The 20,765-nt window shown below is 43.2% G+C and overlaps 1 protein-coding gene across 5 annotated transcripts in view; it reads left to right on the plus strand.

The window, feature by feature from the left end:
• Positions 1 to 20,765, plus strand: part of LOC143974992 (UPF0462 protein C4orf33 homolog) — a 133,393-nt gene that overhangs the window by 71,641 nt on the left and 40,987 nt on the right. For all 5 annotated transcript variants that reach the window (XM_077476902.1, XM_077476900.1, XM_077476903.1 and 2 more), the window contains one exon: positions 10,341 to 10,521. In XM_077476902.1, the coding sequence (XP_077333028.1) occupies positions 10,341 to 10,521 (181 nt within the window). The remainder of the gene's footprint in view (positions 1 to 10,340; positions 10,522 to 20,765) is intronic.

The raw sequence follows: 20,765 nt of genomic DNA on the forward strand, positions 1-20,765 counted from the left end.
TGAGGTAGGGAGAGCTGCCTGCAAGCAGCTGCAAGGAAAATTTTTCACCCCCCCTTCTTCCTATTTCACTGACTGAGTTAGAGCCGTTCACACAGGGGCGACACGACTTCCAGGACGACTTTGTGAGGCAACTTGGAGACGACTTGAACACGACTTAGACACGACCTTAGGCGACTTACAACACGACTTTAAGTCGCCCCGGGCCAGGCGACTTTTGCCGTGGCCAATCAGAATGAGCTCTGAAGGAGGAACTCCACGCCAAATTTATGAAAAAAATTTGGCGTGGGTTCCCCCTCCGAGAGCATACCAGGCCCTTAGGTCTGGTATGGATTCTAAGGGGAACCCCCTATGCCGAAAAAACAGCGTGGGGGTCCCCCCAGATCCATACCAGACCCTTATCCGAGCACGCTACCCGGCCGGACAAGAAAGGGGGTGGGGACGAGCGAGCGCCCCCCCCTCCTGAGCCATACCAGGCCACGTGCCTTCAACATGGGGGGTGCCTTGGGGAAGGGGGGCCGTGCGGCCCCCCACCTCAAAGCACCTTGTCCCCATGTTGATGAGGACAAGGGCCTCTTCCCGACAACCCTGGCCGTTGGTTGTTGGGGTCTGCGGGCGGGGGGCTTATCGGAATCCGGGAGCCCCCTTTAATAAGGGGACCCCCGGATACCGGCCCCCCACCCTATGTGAATGAGTATGGGGTACAATGAACCCTTACCCATTCACCTGTGAAAAAAAGCAAAAAAAAAAAAACAACACAAGGTTAAAATAGTTTATTGCACAGCTCCGGGGGTCTTCCGTCTTTGGGGGTCTTCTCGCCGGACTCCTCCGCTATCTTCTGCTAGCTCTTTTACTAGCGGAGGACCCCGGCTTTCCCGGAGGATGCTGGGACTGTGACATCGTAAGGGGGCGGGGTCACCATGTGACATCAACCGGTGACCCCGCCCATTGTCCCTATATAAGTCGCCGCGTCCCTAGCATTGAGGCTGGAGAGAGCGTCGAGTCAACATCTCCAGAAGAAGAACGTAAGGCGGCAGCAGCGGCGACGGCGGAGACAGAAGACCGGGCCACCGCTAGTAAAAGAGCTGGAAGAAGAAGCAGTGGCCCGGCAAGAAGAACCAAAGAGGGGGACAAGACCCCCGAAGTCAGAAGAAGAGGGCGGCGAAGAAGAAGAAAGTCGGGCTCCTCCGCTAGTAAAAGAGCTAGCAGAAGATAGCGGAGGAGTCCGGCGAGAAGACCCCCGAAGACGGAAGACCCCCGAAGCTGTGCAATAAACTATTTTAACCCTGTGTTGTGTTTTTTTTTTTACTTTTTTTCACAGGTGAATGGGTAGAGGTACATTGTACCCCATACTCATTCACATAGGGTGGGGGCCCGGTATCCGGGGGCCCCCTTATTAAAGGGGGCTCCCGGATTCCGATAAGCCCCCCCGCCCGCAGACCCCGACAACCAACGGCCAGGGTTGTCGGGAAGAGGCCCTTGTCCTCATCAACATGGGGACAAGGTGCTTTGGGGTGGGGGGGCTGCACGGCCCCCCCTTCCCCAAGGCACCCCTTTAGGCTCAGTTCACACCGCATGCTGATGCAGCTCACAGCAGGCGTCCTATGTGTCTTGGTTCACCATTTCAGGTCTGATTTCAGCCCAAATTTTGGGGTGAATTCGGACCTGAAACGGACCAAAAAATGCACGGGAGTTTCATCGGAGATATGTGAACTGGCTCTATAGAGAGCCGGTCACATTCTCCTGCTATTGTGAATTGTGAACCCTGCCTTAAGGGTTTCTGAAGACGCCTGAAGCTCCTCTTTAAAGTAGACCTAGTTTAAAGTGATAATAAAGCTTCAGCTTAAAAAAAAAAATGATACTTGCGTGCTCTGTGCAATGGTTTTGCGCAGAACAGCCCTGATCCTCTTCTTCTTGGGTTTACTGCCCCCTGGACCAGGGCCCCAATAGCAATCCGATCGTGTGCGGGCTAATCTGATTGTTTTTCTTTTTAAAAATCCGATGGACCTAGAAATAGAACATGTTTCAAACCTGTCCGACGGATTCAATTCTTATCGGAAAAACCGTTCGTCTGTATGCTGGTCCGACAGACCAAATACAACGCAAGGGAAGCTATTGGCTACTGGCTATTGAACTTCCCTTTTTAGTCCCGTCTTACGTCATCACGTTCAAAACTAACTGACTTTTGAACTGGGCACCTCTGGAATCACACTCACCAAAGGTGTATGCCGTATCTGCGGCAATAATCCCCCACTACTCTTTCCATAGGCATGCTTGCATAACCCAGATGGATGGATTGAAAAAAAAAAGCTCACATAGTGTAATACCACCAATTACATTTTGTTAAAGTTGTTAAAAACATACAGAAATTAAAAACAGGCAAGCTCATCTATTAGTAGTGTGGTTGAGCTGGAAATAAACCAAAACAAGAGAGAACCGCTGACCGTTCTGCTCCTCTGGTTTACACAATCTAGAAAGGCTTAGATCTCTTACCAACTCAGCTGACAGCATTAGGTTCTATCCCAACGTGTTTCGTCATTGGTGGGCATGGCAACTGCAGATCCAACAGAGGCTAAGATGACAGGTGTTTGGCTGTTTTTAGTCTCACTTTTACTAAACAAACTTAACACAGGAGCTGAATGATTACTAGGCACAGCTACTCCAGATTCTGTCTGCTATAGTTTTAGTAAATTCCTGCATTGTATATTTTCTATTCATTTTAGGAGAAGTCTGATGAACGAAAAAAAAAGACAACATAGCTAGATCTATGTTAGTATTATTTGCCAGTGTGAGTGTTGCTTTACTTTACTGTAGGGACCCTAAGAAGCCGTTTTCTTGCTTCCACCCCAGTATGATGCTGGAACTCCCACTGCTTCCCCACAATGCAATCAGTGCACCTGTTGTCACACAGGAATGGGGCGGCATGCACAACTCTGTATGTTTCGAATTAGACTGGTCATATGCGCTGGATAATTACTGCATACACAACTGTGTTTAGTACATTTTCAACCACATCTATCACCTTTTTTTCACTGTATACGTATACGGACACTGACATTCAGATATTTATCAGCATGATTTTCATTTGCCTTTGTGCAAATAAAAGTTTCCAAATATAAGAGGTAAATTGTTCACTTACATGAGTTATCGAAGTAAGCCTAAATGCTTATCAGTTTATTAGCAGAGATTAGAAAATCTGCCTGGATTATATTTGCCAAGGGTTCTTTGAATCATGTTTGAAATTCGGAAAAATCTAAATTTAGCAACAAATCCTATTGAAGTCTATGGTGAACTAAAATTCCTATTAGTAAATTCTGGCCATTTTTAGGGAAAATAGGCAAATTGCCAGCAAAGAAGGCACGACAAGCTTGGAACTGCCATGGAGGACATGTACCACTGCGTAAAAAAAACACCATACAGTGAGAGGAGGATAATTTCAAGCAGAATTGAGGACAACATTAAAAGTACGCCAATCCTTTAACCACTTGCTTACTGGGCACTTAAACCCCCCTCAGTCCCAGACCAATTTTCAGCTTTCAGCGCTGATGCACTTTGAATGACAATTGCGCGGGCATACAACACTGTACCCAAATGAAATTTTTATCATTTTTTTCCCACAAATAGAGCTTTCTTTTGGTGGTATTTAGTTACAGCTCGGAGTTTTATTTTTTGCTAAACAAACAAAAAAAGATGCAAAAAAAAAAAATCATGTTTTAATAGTTTGTTATAAAATTTTGCAAACGGGTCATTTTTCTCCTTCATTGAAGTGCGCTGATAAGGCGGCACTGATAGGCTGCATTGGTGGGCACTGATGGGCTGCATTGGTGGGCACTGATAGGCTGCATTGGTGGGCACTGATAGGCTGCACTGGTGGGCACTGATAGGCATAGTTAAGGCGGCACTAATAGGCACAGATAAGGCGGCACCGATGGGCACAGATAAGGCGGCACTGATGGGCAAAGATGGGCACAGATAAGATGGCACGGATGGGTGGCACGGATAAGTGGCACGGATGGGTGGCACGGATGGGCACTGATAGGTACCACAGATAGATGGGACTGATGGGCACTGATAGGTGGCACTGATAGGTGGCTCTGATAGGTGGCACTGCTGGGCACTGATGGGCGGCACTGCTGGGCACTGATGGGCGGCACTGCTGGGCACTGATGGGCGGCACTGGGGTGCAGCACCTTTGAGGCAGATTGGGTGGCACTGTGGGTGGCACTGTGGGTGGCACTGTGGGTGGCACTGTGGGCACTATGGGCACAGACGGGGGGCACTTACTTTTAGTTATACTTCAGGATGGCACTGCGGGAGGCAGGTGGGCACTGGCAGGTGGCATGTGGTGCCTTGCATTGCTGGCCGTGATCGGGACTGATGTCCCGATCACGGCCGCCGGTGATCGGCTTTTTTTTTCTCTCCTCGCGCTGTCAGCGCGAGGAGGAATAATAGCCGATTACGGCTCCGTTCTATCACATGATCAGCTGTCATTGGCTGACAGCTGATCACGTGATAAGGGGTCGGGATCGACCCCTTGCACGGATCGGTGATCAGGCGAGTCTCATAGACTCGCCGATCACAGAGCGCGCCGCGCGCGCCCCTCAGGGGGCGCGCAGGCCGCTCGTAACCGGGACGACGTCAATAGACGTAGTCCCGGAAATCTAGGTCCGCGCTAATGCCGTCATTCGGCAATAGCGCGGTACCCAAGTGGTTAACCACTTGCTTACTGGGCACTTAAACCCCCCACCTGCCCAGACCAATTTTCAGCTTTCAGCGCTGATGCACTTTGAATGACAATTGCGCGGGCATACAACACTGTACCCAAATGAAATTTTTATCATTTTTTTCCCACAAATAGAGCTTTCTTTTGGTGGTATTTAATTACAGCTGGGAGTTTTATTTTTTGCTAAACAAACAAAAAAAGATGCAAAAAAAATAAAAAATCATGTTTAATAGTTTGTTATAAAATTTTGCAAACAGGTCATTTTTCTCCTTCATTGAAGTGCGCTGATGAGGCGGTACTGATAGGCTGCACTGGTGGGCACTGATAGGCTGCATTGATGGGCACTGATAGGCTGCACTGGTGGGCACTGATAGGCTGCACTGGTGGGCACTGATAGGCACAGATAAGGCGGCATCGATGGGCACAGATAAGGCGGCACTGATGGGCAAAGATGGGCACAGATAAGATGGCACGGATGGGTGACACGGATGGGTGGCACTAAGGGGCACTGATAGGTACCACTGATAGATGGGACTGATGGGCACTGATAGGTGGCTCTGATAGGTGGCACTGATGGGCGGCACTGATGGGCACTGGTAGATGACACTGATGGGCACGGATATGTGGCACTGGGGTGCAGCACCTTTGTTGAGGCAGATTGTGGGCACTGCTGGGTGGCACTGTGGGCACTGCTGGGTGGCACTATGGGCACTGCTGGGTGGCACTGACGGGGGGTACTTATTTTTATTGAGGTGGCACTGGCAGGTGGGCACTGGCAGGGCTGGCCATGATCGGGACTGATGTCCCGATCACGGCCGCCGGTGATCGGCTCTTTTTTTTTTCTCCTCTCCTGTCAGCGCAAGGAGGAATAATAGCCGATTACCGGCTCCGTTGTATCACATGATCAGCTGTCATTGGCTGACAGCTGATCACGTGATAAGGGGTCAGGATCGACCCCTTGCTCGGATCGGTGATCAGGCGAGTCTCATAGACTCTCCGATCACAGAGCGTGCCGCGCGCGCCCCTCAGGGGGCGCGCAGGCCGCTCGTGCGCGGGACGACGTCAATAGACGTAGTCCCGGCAAAGGAGGTCCACGCTGGAGCCGTCATTCGGCTATAGCGCGTGTCTCAAGTGGTTAATCACTTTACCCCCAGGCCAATTCTGACATTTCTTGTATACATGTAAAAATTATATATATATAATGATAGTTTATTTTTTTGGCAGAGACTGTATAGAATAAAATGGTGGGTGTTGTAATTTGTTTTTTTAATGTTAGATGGGGACAATTTGGTCTGTTTTCAGGCTAGCTGGTAAGTGTGCTGGGAAACTTTTGTTTGTTAATTGCATATGCCCGTGGAATAGCGCCAAACTACGATATCTACAAATCTCCATAGACGATGCTTTAAAAGCCTTTACCAGTTTAGAGTTGTATAGCAGGTCTGGTGCTAGAATTATTGCTCTCGCTGGTACCATTACTGTTTACATATGCTTGTGGGACCTACATGTGCGTTTCCATTTGAAGTAAGCATGGGGGAGGGGGGCCCTTTTAACCACTTGCCAACCAGCCGCTGCAGTTGTACGTTATAACAATGTTTTGTAACATCTCTTTGCGCTGTGGCCAGAAGGGGCCCTCTGCTCGCCCATGGAGCCGATGCTAGCTCCCGCTGGTCGCAATTACCACCGGGCTCCTGCGATCGCTCGTGGCACACCAAGAACCAGGATAAGTGTGTATAAACACACAGTTTCCGGTTCTATGAGGGGAGAAGAGACAGATCGTCTGTTCATACAGAGTATGAACAGAGATCTGTCATCTTCCCTACACAGTCCCCTCCCCCTTCAGTTAGAACACACACTAGGTAACAAAACCCCATGATCACCTCCTAGTGTTAACCCCTTCCCTTTCCCTTCCCATTTTTACAGTAATCAATGCATTTTTATAGCACTGATCGCTGTATAAATGCTAACGGTCCCAAAAATTTGACAAAATTGTCCGACATGTCCGCCATAATGTCGCAGTCCTGATAAAAATCGCGGATCGCCACCATTACTAGTAAAAAATAAATTAATAATAAAAATGCCTATTTTGTAGACACTATAACTTTTGCGCAAACCAATCAATATACGCTTATTGCAATTTTTTTTTTTTTTTTTACCAAAAGTATGTAGAAGAATACATATTGGCCTAAACTGAGGAGAAAATAGTTTTTTTTATATATTTTTGGGGGATATTTATTATAGCAAAAAGTAAAAAATATTGCTTTTTTCTAAATTGTCACTCTTTTTTTGTTCATAGCGCAAAAAAATAAAAACCACAGATGATCAAATACCACCAAAAGAAAGCTCTATTTGTGGGAAAAAAAGGACGTCAATTTTGTTTAGGTGCAACGTCACACGACCGCGCAATTGTCAGTTAAAGTGAATCAGTGCCGAATCGCAAAAAGTGCTCTGGTCAGGAAAGCAGTAAAATCTTCTGGGCTGAAGCTGTTAAACATTTTTTATTATTATTATTATTTATTTTATTAAAAAAAAAAAATTAAACACTATCTTTTCTTTTTTTTTCGACTTAATTTGCTATCAGAAGGGTGAACAACAGCTTTCTGGACCCCAGATCTCTCCTCTTGCCTGCAAAGCATTTGATCAAACCATGATTGGTTTGAACTGATGCTGTACCAGCTGATAACAAACAAATCAAAATGGGAAGTGACCAAATACTTGTTTGTTCCAGCTTCTAAATTTACAGAAGGGGGGCCGGAACTTTTGTTCCTTCCACTATACCTAAGGAAGCAAAGCTTCCTTGTTAGTCGCTTGTTACGGGGTTCCCCAATCTGACAGTCCAGTAAAGGCATATAGTCAGAGCCCAGGGGTTTACATCAGGGTACAATCACAAACAGACAGTTCCACAATAAAATCTGATTACAAGGTGCCACGTTCAACAGTAGCCACGTAGTATACAACAGTAAGACTGCATGCAACATGGTAGTCTTAGCCCTTGTACACACGGTCGGAGATTCTGTTGGAATGTGTCCGATCGGAGCGTTTTGTCGGATATTCCGACTGTGTTTGGTCTGCATCGGACTGTTTCCGTCAGACCAACTTTTCCAACTTGCCGGAAATATTTTCTGACAAAATGCTCCGATCGGACATACTCCGATCATGTGTAGAGAATTCCAATCGGACAAAGTGCCACGCATGCTCAGATCAAATTCATACACCAAAGCTATTGGCTACTAGCGTGAACATAGTCCCGTCCTAACGAAATAACGTCATCACGTCGGATTTTCCGACAACTTTGTCCGACTGTGTGTATACAACATTTTCGGACAAAATCCGACGCATAAAATCCGACGGATTTGGTGGTCGGAATCTCCGACCGTGTTCACAATGGCTTAGACTTGCAAAAACAAGTGAGTAAAACAGAAAAAAACCTACATTGAGAATTGAGATTGCTCTTAAATAAAAAAAGACAAAGAAATATCTCCTGTATCCCCCCTGGACTTAAAAACTCAAAGAATCACAACAAAGGGGGTGAGTGAGTGATGGGATAACCAAAAAAAAAAAAAACAGCCCAAAGAATGGGTAGCTTAGGAAGCTTGGATAGTTTTCAGAAGGGCAATGGGTGCCATCTGCAGGAGAAACAAAACCCTTGGTAATAAATTGATTCTTATAATGATAATTCTACCAAACCATGTAAAGGTGGCTTTATTCCATTCTTCCAAAGCCCATTTTATTATTTGAAGCAAGGGAATATAGTTTTCCTTGTATAACTTTGTCAAATCAGAAGTTATATATATATGCCCAAATATTTTATAGAACTCATCTTCACTTGACGCGCCAACTATGGCCCACTGTAAGTACAACGGCAGCATTTTGGACTTAGAGAAATGTATTTTAAAGTTCAATAGAACCCTGAACTCCTTTAGGTCCACCATTAAATTGGGCAGAGTAATCAGCAGATCTTAAATGTAAAATAATATATCATCCCCATAGGCTGATATTTTGTGGACAATGAAATCCACAAAAAGCTTGTGTATGTTCAGATTCCCTCTGACCATTCTACGAAGCAATGCCTCTATGAGCAGCGCAAATAGAAATGGGGATGGGGGCAGCCCTGCCGAGTCTCAGTTTTGATCCTAAAAGGTGGTGAAAGGGTGCCATTAACCTTAACGCAGGCAGGCGTTCCATATAGAGCTAAAATCCAGTGTTATAATTTGGGTCCAAGACCCAGGGCAGTTGAGATTTCTTCCAAAAAAATCCAGTCCACCCTGTCAAATGCCTTTTTTGGCATCAGTGGGCAGGAGTAGAATATATGGGCGTACTTGTTGGGTGTGAACCCAACGAGTCAAATAGAGAGCCCATATTACATTATTACTAGCCTACATACCCATCGTCGTGTTTAAGGAGGGCCTTCAGGGCCACCAACTGAGTGGATTTCAGTTGGTTCTTCGGGATTCACTGACACATGTAAGGCGAGCTTTAGAGTACAGTTTCCTAACTGATCCTAATCTCTGTCTATGCAGTTTGTCTGCTTTGGCTATGTTTTTCCTACAGCAGCTTCCAATATACTGATACTATGGGTCCTATGTGCCCCTCTCTGGAATGCTGGAACTGACATTTCCAAAAGCTTCGATTGGCCATTTAAAGGCCATGCAGTGCAAAATTTCCCTAGGCGAATCTGTACATAAATTCCCCAGGCTTCTCCTTGAATCCATGCTAGAGACAAACCTGAACCTCATCTCTATTGATTATGAGAGTCGTGACCACAGAAATGAAACTTTATCACTGCACTAAGCCACTCTTCTAGATGTTCAGTGCTGAGAATGGCGCATGCAGTCAAGCATTCATACACTGTTTGTAAACAGTTGGCAACCCCCAGTAGTCAAGTTGAAAATGGTGAAAGTGGATGAAGGAGGCTTAGATCGTTCCATCAGATAGACAGTTGCCATCACTTTGTCACTAATGGAACACTTTGAGCCTTCTTCCTCCCATTTCTCAATTTTTAAACTTAACTACAGGGGGTGCCAACTGTTTGCAAAGAGTACATGGAAACCGTGTAGCATGGATGCGCCATTTTCAGCACTGAACATCTGGAAGAGTGTCTTGGTGCAGTGATAAAGCTTCATGTCTGTGCGGTCACTCTTTCTGTCTTGGGCTGTGAACGTTTCAGACTACCCTCGTAGTTGAACTTTGCAGTGGCCAAGTAACATCTGCAGGATACATATACCGCCACATAATGGCAGACAATTTTTTTCAGCTGTACCTGTGCCATATGATTGACTCAAAGGTTTTACAATTAAGTGATCATTTGTGCATGTATTCAATATAACACAATTTAGATTTCCTGTACTTATTTTGTTCTAGTGAGGTTGATTTACAGTTTATGTTGTCTAGTTTGTTAATACTATTATTCTTAGTTTCTAGGATGATGCAAAATAGAAAAAAAAAAATTTGAATAAATGCTGACAGATGAGTTACTTGAAAGGATGCACATTACTTCTTGGCCTATAAAGCATAAATATACTTTATATAAAATATATAAAAATAATTAATAAAAACTGCTTTGAGGGAAATTGATCTCAGTGACTACTGTAAAATGTAAATTCCCCTTTTTTTTTTAATGTAGATGGAATTTAAAATTGAGCACGAGTGGAACAGCAATCCTGTATCACATGACCCAGTGACAATTAGCCTAAAGCCGGCACCAGATGGGCTACAAATGGACGTTACTGCTCCATTCTTCAATGATCCCGCTGCTCCCCCTGGTTCACCTGGAAAGCCTTTTCATGGACTGTGGGACTATGAAGGTTTGTGTTTGACCTGAGGATAAAAGGAAAGTGACCACACTTATTCAATTGTTAGAGTATCTATGATCAAAATCTAAAATCGTATATTAATTTACACATTGTATTTCAATTATTTCTAGCCTAATCCTATTACAGTAAATGATATTGAAGTCTGTAAACTTACTTTACTAAAATTCCCTACACATTTACATAGTTGAATTCTGTGACACTATTCATTAAGCCCTGTGGGTAGGCACTGCTGTGTGACACATTTTACAGAGCCTGCCTTCTGAACTACAAAGGTATTGGCAGGAGCAGTTTCAGGAGGCAGAGTCAGCACATGAATCACTGCTTGCAGGCAGCAAGGTACCATGGGATATGTAGTCCTTATAAATTGAAAGTAAACAGCAGAGGAGAAGCTGTAAGCATGATAGAAATCTAGAAAGAGATGCCCAGTAGACAAGCAGCACTCATAACATGAAAGGAGGTTTTTAGGATTTTAAGTAATAACTACTGTTTGTATTGCTGTTACAGTGCTATGTTATAAAATGACAACATGTATCTTTTTAAAATGTGAAAAAAAAGCTGTGTCCCTATTAAAGGGATTCTCTTTGTCTTTTGTTTAAAATGTGTGTATAATATATATATATATATATATATATATATATATATATATATACACATACATACATACACATGATAAACACCTTTTTTTTTCTCCTTTCATAAGTGATCACATAATCTCTCTCCTCGGCTGTATAAGAAGCTCAGAGGGCTGGAGGAGGAGAAACAGCAGTACACTAGTCTTCCCAGTGAATGACTGTGTGTGTAAAGGGGGGGGGGGGGTTGGTGTCAGGACAAGTCTGATCATTGGAGAGCAGGCTGAATTCTCAGCAAAGCCAGAACACTTACCACGCTGTGCTTTCATGCCTAGTGTGGTCAGCTTATTTTAACCACTTCAATACCGGGCCTATTCTGGCACTTCTCTCCTACCTGTGAAAATCATAATTTTTTTGCTAGAAAATTACTCAGAATCCCCAAACATTATATATGTTTTTTTTAGCAGACACCCTAGGGTATAAAATGGCTTTTTTTGTATAATGTGAAAGATGATGTTACGCCAAGTAAATAGATACCTAACATGTCACGCTTTAAAATTGCGCACACACATGGAATGGCGCCAGTACTAGAATTGTTGCACGCACTCTAACGCACGCGGCGATAACTCGCATGTGTGGTTTGAACTGCGTTTACATATGTCGGCGGGACTTGTGTGTGTTCGATTCTGAATGCGAGCTACTGGGCACAGGGGCGTTTTAAATTTTTATTTTATTTTTTCATAACGTCGCGCCCGGGCATCCAGCAGTCATAGAGATGAATGGTGACCATCTGGTCACCGGAAATCCCTATCGCCGTCATCCGGCGCCAGCCAGTTCTTTCTCCGGGACCCGATGGTGTGGGAGAGCCCAGAGAAGCACCGGATGGCGGTGGGAGGGAGGGACATCCCCTCCCGTCACCTAGAAGAACGACTGCCGCTATGATCATTCTTATCATGCACAGAATCGCCGGCTGGAAAGAATGATATCTGAATGATGCCTGTAGCTGCAGGCATCATTCAGATATCCCCGCACAAAGTCAAGGACGTCATATGATGCCCTAAAGTATTGAAATGGTTAATATTTTAATTGGAAAGCCGAGGGACTGGCAAGAACACCAGGGATTTTACACAAAGGAAGCAATACAAAAGATAACAGGATCTGTTTTTTACATGGTACAGCTGGCACATATCAGAAATATGAACTGGTGGGTTTACATATTCTTTAAAATCTGTTGCTTGGATATGAAGTGAGGGGAGGCCTCTCTTGCACTGACACATACCACGAAAAACCTTATACAACTTCTACACCTCCCTCACTATGCTAGAATTTTTTTTTACCTGTGTCTCATTGAGACCTGGTTCACACTGATGCGATTTCATATGCAACCTGGGTCACATTGAATCACATGACAATGGAATTAACATTGTTTCTAGTGGTGCCTGTTCACATCAATGCAGCGCAGCTGCAATGCGACTTTTGGGAAAGGGTGCTGTGCCACATAGGTTTGATTTACAGTGCAACTTGGCCTCATAGAATATGCAAACCACATCCAAAATGCAACCAAAGTTGTATCACAGTCACACTACATAATCGCACTGCAAATCGCATTAGAATCGCATTGTAGTAGTGTGAACCGAACCTTAGAGAGTGCTCAATCACTTTTGCACTCTTTGTATTTTGAGCATTTTAAATCCGTGGGGCATTTTAAAACACGTTTTTAAAAATCCTCTGAAAACACCATAAACTTGACCAAAAAGTATAATTTTGTGACTGTAGAAGCCTAGGAGAACTTTGCTGGGGTTTTCTAAGGCACTTCAGAGTCTCTGCAAAACTATGATTGTATAAAATCAAGTTTTCAAAAAATGTCCTGAAAAACCCAAATGCACATCTACTGTAGCTGTTATTGGTCTGCTACCTGCTGAGCTTGTAATGTATGTGGTATTGTACTTACCTTGACAAGTGCTAGAAATTATTTTAGGGTGTTGCAAATGCAGTCACCTGAAAAATGTTTGGCAAATGTAAATATAGGTTGACCTTTAGCAATGCCTTACACCTGTATTTAGGGTGTAAAATGCTGCTAAGGGCCAAACATCCTCACCCCCTGAGCTGTTTTTTCCCCGCAGCCACATGGAATGGCTGTGTTAGGCCCCGCAGAGATCTGTGAATGAAAAAACTACAAGTCCTGTCAAGTGGCAGGCAGATTGTAGCTCTCAATGGACTAATCAGCGCACTCGTAGGCCATTGAATCTTCCTCCAGCTTTCTATCTAAAAGCCCAGATAACTGGATCAAGATTGTGTACTGTCCATTCATCATGGGCGCAATACTTTGCAGGCTGCTATGTAAAAAATAATCAATACACATTTCTTCCTGCAAAAAGAAGTGCCTTTATTATTATTTTCTTCAAGGTGGACTGGGCCTTTAAAAAACAGAAGTGCTGAAATTGCCATTCATTGCTAGTTGCCATTTAAATTTTTTCCTGAACTAGTCTGAATTAAATAACTGAACAGAACATTTAGACATCTAAAATAATTTTTATGAATCTCCATGTTAAGTTGATTGTAAAGTCTCGTTTTTTTCTCTCTAAGAATAACAAACTTATACCTACCTGCTCTGTGTAATGGATTTGCACAGAGCAGCCCTGATCCTTCTTTTTCTCTGCTCTCTCTTCTGTGCTCTTGGCCCCTCCCTCCTTTCGATTGTTCCCACAGCAAGCAGCTCCTTGTATCCATTCAGACACAGAGCCTGCACCCGCCTCCTCTCTCTCCTGATTGGCTGACTGACTTTGACAGCAGTGGGAGCCAATGGCGCCGCTGCTGTGTCTTAGCCAATCAAGAGGAGTCCCTCGGATGTCCAGGGCTCTCATGGACATCGCTGGAGAGAGATTGGGCTTGGGGGGGGCTGAGGAGGGCTGCTGCACACAGAAGGCTTTTTATGTATGCATTAATATAAAAAAAAAAAACTTCTGACCTCACAACCCCGTTAATCCTTTAAATTTTACTGGCTTCAGTTTCTGTTCAACAATTGGCTCTTTTTAAGCAGATTTGCTGTAGAGTACAGACACTGATCCAAGGGAGGGATGTGCTCCACCCTACTAACTCAGGGTTTGATTTACTAAAACTAGAGAGTGCAAAATCTGGTGCAGCTCTACATAGAAACCATGCATGTGTTTGCATCCCTGATCAGCTGGGAAAAAATTGACAAGTGACCTAAAAAACGAACTTGAAAAAAATGGATGGTGTCATTCTTGGTGGATTTCCATTGAAAATAATGGTCAGTACATTTTTGTTGCTTTTTCAAAGAGGGCACCAAAGATGCAGCAAGCAAGACTTTTTTAAAAGGCGGCACAGAGATAAGCACAGATAGATAGAATTTAAAGGAAACTGTTTTACATACGCCTTTGTCACATGGGAAAGATGTGTTTTAGCGTGTCAAAAGCGCAGTGGTGTGAACAAGGCCCTAGTAATATTCACTATATCATTTGGAAGGGCTCATTTGAGCCCTAATTTGCATAGATCAACAGTGGGGGGTATGCCCTGTTCACACCGTATACTGCATGTACAGCATGTCTGCATTTTTTTACGCAGCACAACTTTCTACACTACAAGTCATCGCAACTCTTTAAAAACATAATTTTGTGACAGTTGTACAGATAAAAAAAAAAAAAGCAAACAGTGCCTTGCATTGTAATAATGCAAAACACCACCACCCTACTCAAACCTAGTTTGAATGAGTCCTAAGTATATACAGAGATGGAGGTGTGTCCAAGGATGTATTATTCTGTCTCACAAGACCTTCCTTGGCTGCATCTGCATGGGTTGTCAGTACTGGAAATAAGTTTATTGGATTAGCTACAGATCCACTGTATTTTATATATATATATATATATATATATATATATATATATATTTTTTTTATCTGAAGTTTTCGAGTGAACCGGTTTGCTTTGAACATATGGCAAATATCTTATAGAATCTTCTGTGAACAAGAGCTGCAGCAACAGCATGTCACACAATGGACTAAATGTGCTAAAATGCAAACTGTGAGCTCTTAACACTGCGCAAATTGATTTCTATTTTTTTTTTATGGTATTTTGAAAACTACATGTGAAATGTTTACATGGAAGAAAACATAATCACAAATTGATGCTAAGCTTTCCGGGTTAACCTTTTAGTGCACTAATGATTTATGGCATCATCACAGTGATTTTATAATTGTTCATTAGGGACAGAGAGTCAAAAGGTATTCTGAGACATACAGTACAGGTTATATTTCCACCTACAGGAAATTTGGACACTGGCAACAAGAACTGTTAGCCAGTATAACCCATTTTATTTCCATAATGCTCAGTTTCTTTAGGATCTGTTCACATCAGGTGCATTGGGCTGCACTTGGCCGCTTTGCCCAGTCCAGTCCCAAATACATGGACAACGAAAATTGCCTTATGTCCTGTTTGTTCAGTTCACACCACTTGACTGCTGTGGTTTGCACTGAAAAAAGTTGGACATGCACCACACTGCAGTGAATAAACCGGAGAGGAATGCGACATTCTAATAAAGTTAAAAAAGAAAAGTAAACAGTCGGGCACTGTGATTGTCATATTGGCATTGTGTACTCCATGGCCCCCCACACGAGAGGCTCAACGAGAACACGGCTCCTGGTATGAACAAGCTCTTAATTACATTTTTTCATTTGCTGTAGAGCCAAGAGAGCTCCTTTTGAAGTTGACTGGATTAACTGATCTTTGGAGCTGCCTTAGGCCATACCTGGACCCCACCAGAAGGAAGATGCAGGGCTGGCCATTCATTTTAACCTTGGGCACATGTGGCATTTTTTTTTGTAAACTCATTTTTTTTTAAATTAAGAATAGGTATATAAAACAAAATCTAGTGGGTATACCCAGGCTTAACCACTTCAGATCCGCGCTATTGCCAAATGACGGCATTAGCGCGGACCTACATTTCCAGGACTACGTCTATTGACGTCGTCCTGGTTACGAGCGGCCTGCGCGCCCCCTGAGGGGCGCGCGCGGCGCGCTCTGTGATCGGCGAGTCCGTGAGACCATTAGCTGAAGGATGCTCTCTAGAACACTGCTGAGGTCAAGTGTGAGGTCTTGCCCCTCCCCTTTTTTTCTAAGGAGTCTGGTGTGTGTATATTGCCTCTTACATTTATCCCTTTAAGAATAAATGTTTCAGTACTTGTGCTACAATACTTCTATGTCACAAGCACTCTGTGAGCTGGTGCTGCAACAGTCTTTGCTGTGTTGCAAGTGCTTGGGATTGCACTGTTAGTTTGTGACAATTCCCCCTCTAGGGCTCAATGTATGTTGCAAGCACTTTAGGGAACATAGATGCAACACTTTTTTTTTCAATGTGTCCGATGTGCCACATTGAGGTTCCTCAACCCACGACACATTGCTGTGTGTACATGCTTGCTTTTTCATCTGCCTCTTCAGCCTGGGTAGAAGCAGGCTGCCAGCTCCCTGGTTTAACTGATATTTCAGTTTTGAAACTGTTAGAACTAGAGGTCGACCGATATATCGGCCGATATTTGCCGTTTTTTTAAATAATCGGCATCGGCCGATTGTGCTGATAAAAAGCCGATTTAGAACTACAGCGGGACTTTGAAATTACTTCTGTATAGAAGTCAGTGTAAGTTGCCTGAGTCCTCATAGAAACACTTTCCTCCTCTCTGGGCAGCCTGCCAAGAAAAAAACAAAATGATACAATGTTTACACTTGAATGAATGAATGAATGAAGTCATCTCAGTGTGTAGAAGTTCTCAGTTTAACCATTTAAAGACTAAATCTTTTCTGACACTTGTTGCTTACAAGTAAAAGTCCTGTATTTTCTGCCAGAAAATCACTTAAACCCCCCCAAAAATTATATATATTTTTTTAGCAGAGATCCTAGGGAATAAAATAGCGGTTGTTGCAATATTTTATGTCACACGGCATTTGCACAGAGGTCTTTCAAATGCATTTTTTTGGGAAAAAAATACACTATTTAAAAAATAATAAAATAAAAACAGTAAAGTTAGCCCATTTTTTTTTTTTTTTGTCCAAAAGTTTTGACTACCTGTTTTTATTTAATATATAGGTTTTTTTTTTTTTTTTATCTAAATCATACATACAAGTAAACTGATTGGAGGTTTGTTTTGTTTAATAAATGTTTAAATGTAAGAAATTTTCTGTATCACTTATGAAGACTGCTTTCACACTGGAGCGGGCAGGCGTTGATGGTAAAACGCAAGTTTTAGCGGCTCTTTACCATCATTTTAGCGGTGCTATTTGGCTGCTAGTGGGGCACATATAACCCAGCTAGCGGCCAAGGAAGAGGTTAAATGCGCCCATGAAGCACTGCTGCCAAATCGCATTGCATGCGCTTTGGCAGTGGTGCCCATTCATATCAATGGGCAGGAGCGGTGGAGGAGCAGTATACACCACTCCAAACGTGCTGCTTGCAGGACTTTTTTTTAAGATCCTGCCAGCGAATCGCCTCCGTGTGAAAGCACTCTGTCTTTCACACAGACTGCAGGGGAGCCATTTTGCAGGCACTTTACAGGCGCTATTTTTAGCCCAAAAGCGCCTGAAAAACGCCCCAGTGGGAAAGGTGTGTTAGATCAAGGGGGATTAAAAAAAATAATAAATAAAAAAGGAAAAGAAAAAAATAAATAAAATAAAATCGGCCTAACATATCGGCCCAAAAAAATTGGCATCATATATCGGCTATCGGCCACCATGATTTCTAAATATCGGCATCGGCCAGAGAAAAACCCATATCGGTCGACCTCTAGTTAGAACTCATGCCTTTTGCTATACACTACTGTGTTGATGGGCTTTTGGATATGGTATGAGTGAGTTTCTTTGTATGGACAGTATGCGGAGAACTCTTTGGCTTAAATGTTGCTCTGCTGAACAGCAGTGCGGAAAAAAATGCTTACTACGTATAATACAAATTGAGTGCATCGCAATCACATAAAAAGCTATGTATGTCATCCTCTTGTGAATTTTACAAAAAAAAAATCAAATCATAATCCAAATAACTAAATAAATATAAATTGTAAAAGAGAGCCCAACTTCCCAATACATTGTCCCCACTTCAACAGGAAAAAAGGGAATACTTATTAGCTTCTACCTTCATTGCCAAACTTGTGCTCTCCACCATGTGATTAATATTACACACGTACCTAAACGATTTGACCCCTTACCAATTGTATGAGGTCAAATCAAGCTTGTGTATCATTAACAAACAACATGGTGCATGTCTCCTTTAAAAATCGGCATCTGGCATTGATCACTCCATGGGCCTCATAAACAGATCCATTGTGATAACCATACAAAATAGAGAAGACTAATAGTGCTCTATGATTCTTTTTTATACCAGAGGAACAAGTACCAACTATGCCCGCCTTTGCGCCCCACTTTTTCCATTCATAGAAGCTGTAGTATAGCTCCTATGAATAAAAAAAACTATGCATTCAGGAGGCAAACCTTTCATTCATAATCCACTTTTCATTCATGGAAGCTATAGTAGAGCTTTGATAAATGGAGGAGGTGTGGTGGAAAGGGAGGACATAATCTGCACCAGCGCTGGTATTAACCCCTGCAGCACTGTAAGATTACAGCTGTTGGGTATGGGAAGGGGGTAGAGGACTTCGGATTTCCACGATGAGTACTGGCACCAGCACAAGGGACACTGCATTAAATGTAAACTTCCCATTTGCTGATTTTGTTTTAGTAAAGAATTTTTTACCTAAACTTGGGCTTCTATATTCCCATTTCCTTCCCCCCTGCTGATGACCAAATAGGTGTTGGGAATGCCAAAAGTGGTGTGCTAGCTTTAATGTTCAACAAGAAGCTGGACCGATTTGTCTCCAGGATGTAAGACCCAACAGTGGATGCAGCAGATACAATAGTTTTATTGTGGAATCAGTAGGCCTTGACTATGTCTTTTCTCCACTGCACCTTTTCTTATAGTTGTATATTGACTTTAGGGAGCATGGTATCTTGATCAATCTTTTATCTTCTACCAGTTCAGCCCGATCTTTTTTCCTAAAGCTGAAGGCAAGTCAAAACCTAACTAAGCTTAAATCTACTCCAACCCCCCATTGCAAGCTAAAAGGAAAGATGTCTACACTTACCTATTCTGAAGTCACTAGAGGAGGGACAGCCAACATCAGCTGCCTCATAGTAAGCCTATGGGTGATGTCAGCTGTCAGTGATCTCTCCTCTACACCGAAGCTGGCACTGGAGAGATCATGTGACCCCAGCCCGGAATGACTTCTGAATAAGTAAGTATAGGCATCTTTGCTTTTACGGAGTAGATATAATAGGGTTAGACTGAGGGGTAGGAGTAGACTTGAGCTTAGATTTGACTTGCCTTCCACTTTAAGGCCCAATTTTCTACCCTGCTTCTGTGTCAATGTCTTGCTGATCTGGCTGTAAAGTCCTTGGTTTCAGAAGCAATGACATTTCGGATTCAAAGATTAAAGCTTAATCTTAGTTTCTACAAGAATATTATCGATCATGGAATCCTTATTTTCACTAGCTGGATTTCCCATATTTTTTCTGTGGGCTGTTTTCTTTCTTTCCTTAAGTTAGGAGTAGAAAAACAATTGGCCTTTAGCCTATCCAGGGTCAAGTTTCTGCCTTGTCCATTCCTTCTTGTCCAGTTAATAATTTTCAGATTCCTGCCTTCATACAAGGGATGGTGTGTGATCTACATATAATAATGTTTCTGCACACTGTTGAAACCTTTTTAGGACTTTCCCTACACATTGCCATCCCAGAATGTAGCAGGCTACAGCATTGCTTGTAACTTGTTGATAACCTGTTAAATCTTGGTAGAAAGACAGCCAGTACTCTCATTCAAGTTTAACTGCACTTTGGAATACAAATTCCTCAAGCAATTGAATGGAGACTGTGACACACATACACACGCCGGACAAAGTATATACAACACTGGGGCCAAAGGTTGTTAAAAGCTGGCTATAACCTTTGCAAATGCTTTGTTAAAAGGCAAGTGGCATTGTCTGCATATCCCTCCAGAGCATAACTAGTGGTCATGTTGCTGTGGGGAAGCAGCATGGGATAATAGCTAGGTGGATATACATGCCTGGGAGCATAGCTAGGTAGATATAGATGCCTGGGAGGGGGCAGGGCTATGTGCAAAACCTGTCACTTTGCCCTGAATGGGCAAAGTGACAATGTCTCTTTAAAGGTTGCTGCACACACTTCTCTTATAAAATGAAAACCTGTTATGAGAGGATATGGAGGCTGCCATTGCTGACCATTCCTTTTGAAAAGGCTAGTTGCCTATCATGCTGATCCAATGACATTAATACTGTCTGAGGCAGTGATAAGAATGTGGAAGTGACATGCTAATCTTTAGCTTGCTCCAGATAAGTAACTTTGATAATATTGATGCAAGAGACAGTCGGGCAACTATCACTCATAGAAAGAGGTCAGTAGTTGCAGCCCCATGTTATTCTTGGCACAGGTCTTCTTTTTCACAAAACTCAAAAGCTGACACGGGCAACTCCTGCACATAGATTGTGAGGTGAAGATTGTCACTGATGGTCTGGTTCTAATGCGATTTGCCAAAGGGAAGGGCAAATATTGCCAAGGCATTCTGCTGCACACACTTATATTTCTAGTCATTAACTTC

The sequence above is a fragment of the Lithobates pipiens genome, unplaced genomic scaffold, assembly GCF_037356315.1.
Source record: "Lithobates pipiens isolate NorthernLeopardFrog02 unplaced genomic scaffold, aLitPip1_a1.2 Scaffold_13, whole genome shotgun sequence".
NCBI classification, from domain to species: Eukaryota; Metazoa; Chordata; class Amphibia; order Anura; family Ranidae; genus Lithobates; species Lithobates pipiens.